This window comes from Oncorhynchus tshawytscha, linkage group LG10 (assembly GCF_018296145.1).
Source record: "Oncorhynchus tshawytscha isolate Ot180627B linkage group LG10, Otsh_v2.0, whole genome shotgun sequence".
Classification (NCBI taxonomy): Eukaryota; Metazoa; Chordata; class Actinopteri; order Salmoniformes; family Salmonidae; genus Oncorhynchus; species Oncorhynchus tshawytscha.
The window spans coordinates 36,008,232-36,021,549 of record NC_056438.1 but is presented as its reverse complement, the minus strand read 5'-3'; the positions used below and the strand labels follow the sequence as shown (position 1 = coordinate 36,021,549).

General features: G+C 41.4%; 1 protein-coding gene across 2 annotated transcripts in view; it reads left to right on the top strand.

Annotated features, from left to right (window-relative positions):
• Nucleotides 1-11,952, top strand: part of LOC112260153 (anion exchange protein 2) — a 110,689-nt gene extending 98,737 nt beyond the window's left edge. For both annotated transcript variants that reach the window (XM_024435044.2, XM_024435043.2), the window contains 3 exons: nt 9,804-9,973; nt 10,332-10,505; nt 10,712-11,952. In XM_024435044.2, coding sequence (XP_024290812.1) covers nt 9,804-9,973; nt 10,332-10,505; nt 10,712-10,789 — 422 coding nt within the window. In that variant the 3' untranslated portion in view covers nt 10,790-11,952. The remainder of the gene's footprint in view (nt 1-9,803; nt 9,974-10,331; nt 10,506-10,711) is intronic.
• The last annotated feature ends 1,366 nt before the right edge of the window (nt 11,953-13,318 follow it).

The following is a 13,318-nucleotide window of genomic DNA, read 5'->3' as shown; positions in this document are numbered from 1 at the left end:
ACACTCGTTTTTCAACCACGTCACAAATTTCTTGTTAACAAACTATAGTTTTGGCAAGTCGGTTAGGACATCTACAATGTGCATGACACAAGTCATTTTTCCCCAAAAGTTTTACAGACAGATTATTTCACTTATAACTAACTGTATTACAATTCCAGTGGGTCAGAAGTTTACATACACTAAGTTGACTGCCTTTAAACAGCTTGGAAAATTCCAGAAAATGATGTCATGGCTTTAGAAGCTTCTGATAGACGATTTGACATAATTTGAGTCAATTGGAGGTATACCTGTGAATATATTTCAAGGCCTACCTTCAAACTCAGTGCCTCTTTGCTTGACATCATGGGAAAATCAGAAAAAAATTGTAGACCTCCACAAGTCTGGTTCATCCTTGGGAGCAATTTCGAAACGCCTGAAGGTACCACGTTCATCTGTACAAACAATAGTACACAAGTATAAACACCATAGGACCACGCAGCCATCATACCGCTCAGGAAGGAGACGTGTTCTGTCTCCTAGAGATGAATGTACTTTGGTGCGAATCCAGTTAAAATCCATCCCAGAACAACAGCAAAGGACCCTGTGAAGATGCTGGAGGAAGCAAAGTACAAAAGTATCTATATCCACAGGAAAGCGAGTCCTATATCGACTTAACCTGTGAGGCCGCTCAGCAAGGAAGAAGCCACTGCTCCAAAACCGCCGTATAAAAACCAGACTACGGTTTGCAACTGCACATGGGGACAAAGATCGTTCTTTTTGGAGAAATGCTCCTCTGGTCTGATGAAACGGAAATAGAACTGTCTGGCCATAATGACCATCGTTATGTTTGGAGGAAAAAGGGGGAGGATTGCAAGCTGAAGAACACCATCCCAACCATGAAGCATGGGCGTGGTAGCATCATGCTGCAGGAGGAACTGGTGCACTTCACAAAATAGATGGCATCATGAGGGATGAAAATGATGTGGATATATTGAAGCAACATCTCAAGACATCAGTCAGGAAGTTGAAGCTTGGTCGCAAATGGGTCTCCCAAATGGACAATGCATAGCATACTTCCAAAGTTGTGGCAAAGTGACTTAAGGACAACAAAGTCATGGTATTGGAGTGGCCATCACCAAGCCCTGACCTCAATCCTATAGAAGATTTGTGGTCAGAACTGAAAAAGCATGTGCGAGCAAGGAGGCCTACACACCTGACTCAGTTACACCAGCTCTGTCAGGAGGAATGGGCCAAAATTCACCTAACATATTTTGGGAAGCTTGTGGAAGGCTCCAGAAAAGTTTGACCCAAGTTAAACAATTTAATGGCAATGCTACCAAATACTAATTGAGTGTATGTAAACTTCTGACCCACTGGGAATGCGATGAAAGAAATAAAAGCTGAAATAAATCATTCTCTCTACTATTATTCTGACATTTCACAATCTTAAAATGAAGTGGTGATCCTAACTGACCTAAGATGGGGCATTTCTATTAGGATTAAATGTCAGGAAGTGGGAAAAACTGAGTTTAAATGTATTTGGCTATGGTGTATGTAAACTTCCCGACTTCAATTGTGTATACATTGCAATTATTCTCGAATGAGCGGCCGTTCATGTACAAACGATTAGCATTTCAATTAATATAATTATAGACTGTGTGTAATGAATCCATTTGTCTTTCTCAGTCCCACGCCCTTCCCTTTGTCTACCAAGCCGTCATATCGGCTTATCCCACTAGGCACTTTTCTACCATTGTTGGTAACCAATATCTACTGTTTGTTTGTGAAGTTTTTCTGTGATTATTTAGTTAGTTAGTAAATAATGAATTAAGCCAGCTTGTATATTCCTGATTCATAAGTTATGCTAGGGTTCATGCAGATAACCAAGAATTTTACGACGTTCAGATGAGACTGATAGAAGGTATAGAATAACTAATGATAGACTGCTATTGATATAAAAGATCTTCAGATTTTTAAGAATGGATTCGGGAGATAACCACTCTATATAAACTAATGCTTCCGTGGTGCTCCGGATTCCTAATGAGCTAGTTATTGCCTGATTTATTTAATCAAATAATTAAACGTTAGGTAACCAATTTGAAAATTGCATGTCATCTCATTTAATCATACTAGAGACACGACAGCATAAAGGAACGATGAGCGGATAAGAGGCTATCCACATTTTTAGATTAAGATGTTAATTAGTGAGCTAAGACAGACGCAGTCAATATAACTATTTGTTCAACCCTTTTGAAATGTACAGCGACAGAATTCAGAACTTGGGGCGTTCTTACATTATTCTCCCTGTACACCAAGTCAGAACTGTAGGATAAATAAAGTGGGCATATAAGCAGACAAAAAAAGCTCTTGCAATATTTGATGATGACATTTTCTAAAATAGGTGTCATGGAAATTCTACACAGGGACACTCAAAGTCAATCTGAAATGAATCATCCTTTATTATCAGTGAGCTGGAGAGGTTCCAACCAACTCAATGCACCAAGTATACATGTCGATCAGGACCTTCACCTGGGGCAGTCCCGTTAGTTCTCTTATATATAAAAAAGTTATATTTGAATGATTTAGCTTATTCATCATTCATCATTAACGTTTGCTTTATTCATGTGACCGACCAATACTGGGTCATGCATATGACAGACCAATACCTCATGAGGCTTCTTCTCTATAAGCTGAGACCTTGAAACTGAAATATCCCTTTCTCAAAACAAGGTTATGCGCATAGTGTCAAATTGTAGATACTGATATTGAGGACTTGTTCAATCAGTCACTTGCATGAACACAGAAATTGGTTATAAGAAAAGCACCAACATAAAATGTTCCATCACACAGGCTATTTAAAAAATTTAAAAAAAGTACCTTTATTTTACTAGGCAAGTCAGTTAAGAACAAATTCTTATTTACAATGACGGCCTAGGAACAGTTAACTGCCTGTTCAAAGGGCAGAACGACAGATTTGTACCTTGTCAGCTCGGGGGTTTGAACTTGCAACCTTCCGGTTACTAGTCTAATGCTCTAACCACTAGGCTACCCTGCCGCCCCGAGGCTACATGTGCACCACCAAGTCAGAATAGTAGGGGGAAAGGGACCAAATTATTTGGGTGAGGCACATGGGCTACTAACAGCTTGCTACACAACATACACTTAGCATTACTTTCTTATCTACAGTATACATATCTCCTTAGCATATTACATCATTTATGCAGCAGCATACATTTTTGGACTCATCTTGCTGTTGTGTGCTCACTTGAACAGGAAAATGACATGGCGATCCTTCTTGTTGGCAAATTTTGTCATCAAACTTTGTCATCAAAGTCTGGCATTCTCTGCATTGATGGTGCTTTCAAGACAACTGGGAATTCTGAAAAAACAAGGTTGAATCATGACGTCAGGGATCTTCAGGTCAGAGCTCTAGAAAGAGGCCAGAGTTCCCGACTTGGAATTCCGAGTTGGATGACCTTTCAAAATGTGTTTTCCCAGTCGAAGCTCGTTTTTCTCAGAGTGCCCACTTGTCTTGAACTCACTGAAGTCTGAGATTCCCTAGTTCTGAGTTTCCAGTTGTTTTGAACGTGGCAGAAGTCATGCTGGATTGACAGCATGGACAATGTATTCAACATTTCAGGCCCATGGTGTTGCATGTTAATGTTTATAATTTTAAGCTTGGAAAATAGACCCTTAAGGATAGTAAAAGAGACAACACTGGGTTTAATGTGATGACAATTACTTTATCAAATCAATTAACTATGTTTAATTATTACGATGATTCAATTAATCCTGTAACAATGAACTCATTAGCAATCTTGGGCACCACAGAAAAAGTTGATTCAACGAATTACCGTTTTCCGAATGAACTCTTAAAGATATAAAGATTTCAGTCATCAATCAGTCATTAATTAATTTACCTTCAGTCTCATTCTGAATGTTACAAAATCCTTGGATATCTGCACAAACCCTAGAATAAATGATGAATCAGCGATATACAAATTGGCTTAATTATTTATTTACTAACTCAAATCAAAATCAAATCAAATTTATTTGTCACATACACATGGTTAGCAGATGTTAATGCGAGTGTAGCGAAATGCTTGTGCTTCTAGTTCCGACAATGCAGTAATAACCAACGAGAAATCTAACCTAACAATTCCAAAACTACTATCTTATACACACAAGTGTAAAGGGATAAAGAATATGTACATAAAGATATGAATGAGTGATGGTACAGAACGGCATAGGCAAGATGCAGTAGATGGTATCGAGTACAGTATATACATATGAGATGAGTAATGTAGGGTATGTAAACAAAGTGGCATAGTTTAAAGTAGCTAGTGATACATGTATTACATAAAGATGCAGTAGATGATATAGAGTACAGTATAAACATATGAGATTAATAATGTAGGGTATGTAAACATTATATTAAGTAGCATTGTTTAAAGTGGCCAGTGATATATTTTACATCCATGTCCATCAATTCCCATTATTAAAGTGGCTGGAGTTGAGTCAGTGTGTTGGCAGCAGCCACTCAATGTTAGTGGTGGCTGTTTAACAGTCTGATGGCCTTGAGATAGAAGCTGTTTTTCAGTCTCTCGGTCCCAGCTTTGATGCACCTGTACTGACCTCGCCTTCTGGATGATAGCGGGGTGAACAGGCAGTGGCTCGGGTGGTTGTTGTCCTTGATGATCTTTATGGCCTTCCTGTGACATCGGGTGGTATAGGTGTCCTGGAGGGCAGGTAGTTTGCCCCCGGTGATGCGTTGTGCAAACCTCACCACCCTCTGGAGAGCCTTACGGTTGTGGGCGGAGCAGTTGCCGTACCAGGAGGTGATACAGCCCGACAGGATGCTCTCGATTGTGCATCTGTAGAAGTTTGTGAGTGCTTTTGGTGACAAGCCGAATTTCTTCAGCCTCCTGAGGTTGAAGAGGCGCTGCTGCACCTTCTTCACGATGCTGTCTGTGTGGGTGGACCAATTCAGTTTGTCTGTGATGTGTACGCCGAGGAACTTAAAACTTACTACCCTCTCCACTACTGCCCCATCAATGTGGATAGGGGGGTGCTCCCTCTGCTGTTTCCTGAAGTCCACAATCATCTCCTTAGTTTTGTTGACGTTGAGTGTGAGGTTATTCTCCTGACACCACACTCTGAGGGCCCTCACCTCCACCCTGTATGCCGTCTCGTCGTTGTTGGTAATCAAGCCTACCACTGTTGTGTCGTCCGCAAACTTGATGATTGAGTTGGAGGCGTGCGTGGCCACACAGTCGTGGGTGAACAGGGAGTACAGGAGAGGGCTCAGAACGCACCCTTGTGGGGCCCCAGTGTTGAGGATCAGCAGGGTGGAGATGTTGTTCCCTACCCTCACCACCTGGGGGCGGCCCGTCAGGAAGTCCAGTACCCAGTTGCACAGGGCGGGGTCGAGACCCAGGGTCTCGAGCTTGATGACGAGCTTGGAGGGTACTATGGTGTTAAATGCTGAGCTGGAGTCGATGAACAGCATTCTCACATAGGTATTCCTCTTGTCCAGATTGGTTAGGGCAGTGTGGTTGAGATTGCATCGTCTGTGGACCTATTTGGGCGGTAAGCAAATTGGAGTGGGTCTAGGGTGTCAGGTAGGGTGGAGGTGATATGGTCCTTGACTAGTCTCTCAAAGCACTTCATGATGACGGAAGTTAGTGCTACGGGGCGGTAGTCGTTTAGCTCAGTTACCTTAGCTTTCTTGGGATCAGGAACAATGGTGGCCCTCTTGAAGCATGTGGAAACAGCAGACTGGGATAAGGATTGATTGAATATGTCCGTAAACACACTGCGAATGCTCTGCGAATGCTCTTAGGGCGCGGCTGGGGATGCCGTCTGGGCCTGCAGCCTTGCGAGGGTTAACACGTTTAAATGTTTTACTCACGTCGGCTGCAGTGAAGGAGAGTCCACATGTTTTGGTTGCGGGCCGTGTCAGTGGCACTGTATTGTCCTCAAAGCGGTCAAAAAAGTTATTTAGCCTGCCTGGGAGCAAGACATCCTGGTCCGTGACGGGGCTGGTTTTCTTTTTGTAATCCGTGATTGACTGTAGACCCTGCCACATACCTCTTGTGTCTGAGCCGTTGAATTGCGACTCTACTTTGTCTCTATACTGACTCTTAGCTTGTTTGATTGCCTTGCGGAGGGAATAGCTACACTGTTTGTATTCGGTCATGTTTCCGGTCACCTTGCCCTGATTAAAAGCAGTGGTTCGCGCTTTCAGTTTCACGCGAATGCTGCTATCAATCCACGGTTTCTGGTTTGGGAATGTTTTAATCGTTGCTATGGGAACGACATCTTCAATGCACGTTCTAATGAACTCGCTCACCGAATCAGCGTATTCGTCAATGTTGTTGTTGGATGCAGTGCGGAACATATCCCAGTCCACGTGATGGAAGCAGTCTTGGAGCGTGGAATCAGATTGGTCGGACCAGCGTTGTACAGACCTGAGCGCTGGAGCTTCTTGTTTTAGCTTCTATCTGTAGGCAGGGAGCAACAAAATGGAGTCGTGGTCAGCTTTTCCGAAAGGAAGGCGGGGGAGGGCCTTATATGCGTCACAGAAGTTAGAATAGCAATGATCCAAGGTTTTACCAGCCCTGGTTGCGCAATCGATATGCTGATACAATTTAGGGAGTCTTGTTTTCAGTTTAGCCTTGTTAAAATCCCCAGCTACAATGAATGCAGCCTCAGGATATGTGGTTTCCAGTTTGCAAAGAGTCAAATAAAGTTAGTTCAGAGCCATCGATGTGTTTGGGGGGGAATATATACAGCTGTGATTATAATCGAAGAGAATTCCCTTGGTAGATAATGCGGTCGATATTTGATTGTGAGGAATTCTAAATCAGGTGAACTAAATAATCACACAGAATTACATAAACACACAAACAGAATAGCTTAGACATTGATTACTACATAATGCAATGAAAAGTCCCTAGTGTACTAAACTAAAATGACGGCTTGTTACACAAAATGGTGGATTCAAAAGAGAGGGAAAGGAAGGGGTGTGTAAGAAAGAGTGGGAGAAAAAGACAAAGGACTTCGCTAACGTACATACAGCTGAGAACTATGCTCATGGAAATGTGAATACTTTGCACATGAACGGTCGCTCATTCGAAAAAATTGCAATGTACATATTGACGTGTGTATGTCTTTGTTGTCTCTGTTGAAATTGCCAGTCCATCTGGGAAGTAATTTGACAAAGTCTCTGGTTTGTCCACCAGAGATCAAAGTCTTTGTAGTTGTAGCTCTGTTATAAAGGGTACATCAGACGTACCAATGGTTGTTTGATAGGGAAATGTTCTTTGAATTGATTCTTTCAGAGTACCACCCGGTGGTTCTCGGTCAAATTTACTAGCCTAAAGTACTTAAACAGCTGCAGACTGAATATTCCCGTGTTGTCTTCATCTTCTTCACTCAAGAAAGTTTCAGAGTTTCTAACCATTTTGTACCTTTCAGCTCACGCTGTCTGTGTACTGGTCTTGTAGAGTCTAACCATTAGTGACATCCAGTTCACACCGTCCCCCTGCTTGGTCTCTAGTTTTAAACCATTTCTCAGCCATGTAGCCACTGCTTCACGCTGACTGGTCTGTAGAGATTTTCTTCTTCTCTGTTGAAAATTTCAGAGTGTCTAACCATTTCGTATCATTCAGCTCACGCTGTCTTATGTAGAGCTAGAACCATTTTACACGCCCTTAGCAACCCGACAATGTACTAGTCTCTAGAGATTTACATTTCTTAACCATTTCAGCATTTCACCATTTCAGCACCCAACGGGCTCGTCCTCACGTTCTCTGGTCGAAATGTACATTTTGTCACTGGTCCTTTTATGAACTCTGGAAAAAGGGACGTTCCATGATGCCGACATGTGTGTGCTCACGTGGGTGGGGTCACTGACTTGTTAAGACTTCATATGAAAAACAATTCTCTCACTTAGAAGGCTAACATCACATCTTCTCACAAATAGTTTCATATTTAATCATATAAGTTCCACAACATCTAGATGTGAATCTGATCACTGGAAAATATACACATTCAGAGATGCATTTATGTTGTTCTACTGTCCTTAGTTACATCACAAATTAGTAATGAATTTGACATGATTGTTCTTTAAGTACCCACGGACCCTGCCAACTGCTTGGATTACAGAAATATTGTTTCATTATCCAATCTTGGATGTCACAGTACTACAATATCTCTCTCTGTTGTAAAGAAGGGATTTTAAGCCGTCCTGCAGTTATTTACGACCGTTATAAAACTGTGGTGGGAGAGAGGAGGGGGTCTGGTGCCTATGATCCTCACCCAAAATAGCAAGTCATGATACCTGACTTGGACTACACACCCTCTCTACTGAATAGCAGGCTAGTGATTGCTTTCCAACACTTGCAGTTAGCCACTAATTTCTTCCAAACCACTCATTGTTGAATTTGCGATTTCCAACTTGTTGTGTAATGTTTATGGCCGATGAGCGCCGAGACGTTTTATCCATAATTTCTTGAAAAGGATTTGCCAGTAGATTGTCGACTTGATTCATGATGATGACTGCTTGTGTAGCTTGCTTAGCTAAGATTTTGAAAGTATGATGTTGACATGATCAGTCCAATCAAAGCTACGGTAGATATAACGTGATTTGACATAATTTTATCCGTGTCCAATGACCATGAGCCTTCTTAGATGGGCACTTCTAATGTAACTTTATGGCAGCACCCAAGGGGTTTGAATTTTCAAACTTTCCCTGTAGATTTTGCGGTGACTTAGTGTCCCCATAACTGACAGAAAACTGAGCCAATCATGGTGCAACTAGAGAACATTACCAACCCCTACGCACTGTATTTTCCACTGGCTGCCCCACCACCACAGAAAGCACTGAGCTAGCTTGAAACACCTGCATTTTGGAGCTGCCTTACTCAAGAAATCAAAAAAGAGACCATGTTTGTATGCGACTTTATTAACTCAATTATATTTTTTACATTGTTTGCCAACTGATATGTGACACGTATTAATGCCAATATAACAAAACAGACAACAGAAAATATAACAAAACAGACAACAACAAAAAACAGGGCTCTACCCCACCTGCCATGAATGACTGGTCACCACTGGGCAAGGAGAACACTTTGTTAAAGTTTCAATTAAGGATTGACACTTTAAACACCTTAAATAGAGTCATATTGTTATTATATGGTGCCATCCTCTAGTGAGTGAGTTGCTTTTGTGCCATTGATATTAAGCAAAACTTCTGATGTCGAGAACCAAATTCTTAGTATTGCAAACGATATTGAAAGCAAAACATATACCCAAAAGTATTGATAGCAAAACAAAATATTGCAAATGTAAATGTATGCAAAAAAAATGTTTGCAGTGAAATATTTTTTTATGAAAACATGATTAAACAAAATGTCTCCCCCTTTTGTGCAATTTTTGGTTATCTTTTTCTAGTTGCAAGATTTGGCACATTCATTCAAGCAACAGAGCACCCCATTGCTGGTGTGTCTCTCAAGATAAGCAGGGTTCTAGCCAGTTCATGGATGGGAAACCAGATGTAACTTGAAGTTGTGTAAATTCTATAGCCTAAAAAAAAACACTTGTGAAACTTTACTTGTCTGAAAACATGAAAATGTCAACAACAATTGTTTTTATTTTTCACAAGTGATTTGTTCACATGTTTATATGTCTTGGAAAACCACGTTTTTTTCACGTGATTTTTTTAAAACATTTTTTTTAGATCCAGACACATGCTTCATATAAATGGTGTGTTCATTTCCTAGGACAAATGTTCTTCTCACGTCTGTTCCTCTGGCTAGGTTTGTCCATTGTGATCGGAGATCTCCTGCGTCAGATCCCCATCGCTGTGCTCTTTGGGATCTTCCTCTACATGGGCGTCATGTCCCTCAACGGTATCCAGCTCACCGAGCGCATGTTGCTGCTTTTGATGCCTCCCAAGTATCATCCTGACCACACTTATGTCCGCAAGGTCAGTACCACTAAACCACAACAACATCTATGTTTGCAAGGTCAGTACTGCCCAAATCCCAACCATACCTACAGCTGCAAGGTCAGCAGCACTGCTTGAATCCCTACCACACCAATGTCTGCAAGGTCAGTGTATTGCCCAAACCTCGACCACACCTACGTCCACAATGTAAGTACTACCCAAACCCCAACCACGCCTGAAAATCCTGTGCAGCAGAGTAGCTAAGCAAAACTTAATAACGACACTGGTTCTATCTTGTAAAAGTGTCCTTAGCATCTGAAGGGCAAGGCCTTTGAAAGCCAACTACTGACTCTGACTAGAACTGCTATTCTAATATGTGTGTGTGTGTGTGTTCCAGGTGAGGACCCTGCGCATGCATCTGTTCACGGGGATCCAGCTGGTGTGTCTGGCGGCACTGTGGACAGTCATGTCCACCGTGGCTTCGCTGGCCTTCCCCTTCGTCCTCATCCTCACCGTGCCCATCAAATGGTTCCTATTGCCCCGCATTTTCACCACGCGCGAGATGCAGTGTGTAAGTCTCACCACACACACCGTCTAGCACTGTTGCCACCGCCTAAAGGAGTTGTGTTTTTATTGGTTTTAGTTTACAGTGGGATGTTGCTTCGGGGGCCTTTGTCTGAGAAATAATCTGTGGGAAAGTCTGATATCCTATGCAGCTGAACCCTGGCAATAACCTTGACCCTTGACTTCTACCCCTGCTCTCTCTTTGTGTCTTAGTTGGATGCAGATGACACAGAACCTAAGTTTGATGAGAGGGAGGGACAGGATGAGTACACAGAGATGGTGCCAACGTGATGGACATTCTGCCAACCAATATACACCCTAGCCCTACAGTATACTCCAGGAAGTTTCTCCAAACCCACCAAATCCTTTGTTTGTTCACCTGATATTTTATAACGCACCTCTGATGGTTTTAAATGTTTTACTCATTTTTTAAACTGAATTGTCTTGAAAGCTTTTTAGGGTCCCAACTCCCACATCATATTTTTTTTTGTCTATTTTCACTATGTTGCTTTTTGGAAGGTGGATTTGTCCTTCAAAAATAATTTGAGTTACTATGTTGATTCATGTTTTTAGGTATCTTTGGGGTGTGTTTTAATGGAGTTGGTGGGAGTTTGAATTGCTATGTGTCAAAGACTAGAGCCCAATTCCAAGTCTCCACCTTCTGCGCAAAGTGTGCACCACAATTGGGCTTTTAGCAGAAACCACATCCTCTGAGGTCATGACCTAAGAAGAAGCACTTTATTACGATAGGATCAGTACAGATGTAGTATACATCTTATCACATTGTACTGATGAATATATACATGTACAACATAGTCATAGACAAACATTTACCATTCAGTCTAGTTCCCACGGTTAGGCGTATCATTGCAGTAGTCTTTTGAATGTTACATATTTATTACTACTATGGTACATTTTTCATTCAAGAGTGGGTAAAATGTACACTACATGGTTCTCAATTCACATGATTTTACATGGCCCTCCAGTATGGCAAATTCATTTAATTAATGTTGTAGCTTCACTGAGAAGCACTTACTATAATGCACACTGACAGAAGTAAAAGCAACAAAACCTGATAAATCTAATGGTTCCCCATCAAAAGGGCAACTAGGCCACGCTCAGTTAATTGTTGTTTTCAATGAGGAGGGTTTCTGTGCCCATTCCAATTGCCTTTAGTCCAATACAATATGTTTAACTTGTACTGTACCTCAAATTGCTTAAATACAAGAGTAGAAAAGATTTGCATTATAGAGCTTTGCATTATAGAACCAATTATTTGCAGTGTGTTTGTGGGGCCTGTCCAACTCTCTTTCGGCAAATAGCATGTGACTGTGACACCATTATAACTTTATGTATAATATGGTTTGAATGGTATTTGCATTTATTATGGATCCCCATTAGCTGCTGCCAATGCAGCAGCTGCTCTTCCTGGGGTCCAGCAAAATAAAGGCAGTTTATACAATTGTAAAAAAAAACATTACAATACATTCACAGATTTCACAACACACTGTGTGCCCTCAGGCCCCTTCTCCACCACTACCACATATCTACAGTACTAAATCCACATGTATGTATAGTGCGTATGTTATCGTGTGTGTGCATGCATGCGTGTGTCTGTGCCAATGTTTGTGTTGCTTCACAGTCCCCACTGTTCCATAAGGTGTTTTTTTGTCTGTTTTTTAAACCTAATTTTACTGTTTGCATCAATTACTTGATGTGGAATAGAGTTCCAGGTAGTCATGGCTCTATGTAGTACTGTGGTCCTCCCATAGTCTGTTCTGGACGTGGGGACTGTGAAGAGACCTCTTGTGGCATGTCTTGTGGGGTATGTATGGGTGTCCGAGCTGTGTGCCAGAAGTTTAGACGGACAGCTCGGTGCGTTCAACATGTCAATACCTCTCACAAATACAATTAGTGATGAAGTCAATCTCTTCTCCACTTTCAGCCAGGAGAGATTGACCTGCATATTACTAATATTAGCTCTCTGTGTACGTCGAGGGGTCAGTCGTGCGGCCCTGTTCTGAGCCAGTTGCAATTTTCCTAAGTCCTTTTTTGTGGCACCTGACCACACGACTAAACAGTAGTCAAGATGTGACAAAACTAGGGCTTGTAGGACCTGCCTTGTTGATAGTGTTGTTAAGGCAGAGCATCACTTTATTATAGACAGACTTCTCCCCATCTTAGCTACTACTGCATCAATATGTTTTGACCATGGCAGTTTACAATCTAGGGTTACTCCAAGCAGTTTAGTCATCTCAACTATCACAGTCACAAGCTATTTGCCACACTTGAATTTAAGCAATTTGAGGTACAATACAAATTAGACATATTGTACTGGACTAAAGTCAATTGGAACTGGAATGTTTTATACAGGATATGGATCCACCTCTGGGTAACAGAACGTTTTGTACGTGTAGGTGGTAACCAGATTTGACACTGTTGTTTAAAAGCAGCCCTTATTCAAATTGATTCATTATTTGCAATTGAATGAATACAACCCTAGCAATAAAGTAGCACTACAGTACCCAATTGTGTGTATTTGGGATGATACACAGGGGAAGCCTTCATTAATTCATTTGGCAAAATGTGTCAACAATAAAAAAAGAAATCCTATCCTGTGGGAATGACAAACCACATTATATTATTTGAAGAGCACATACTGTAAGTCGCTTTCTACCGATCACTTGCTGCTTAGATCTCACCATTGTGCTTCTCCGAACATGTTAAAGATGTTTGGTCCCATTACCTACATAGTCTTTCATACCTGAATACACTACATACCACGATTTACTTGATTTTCACTGTTGTGCACTCCTAGTT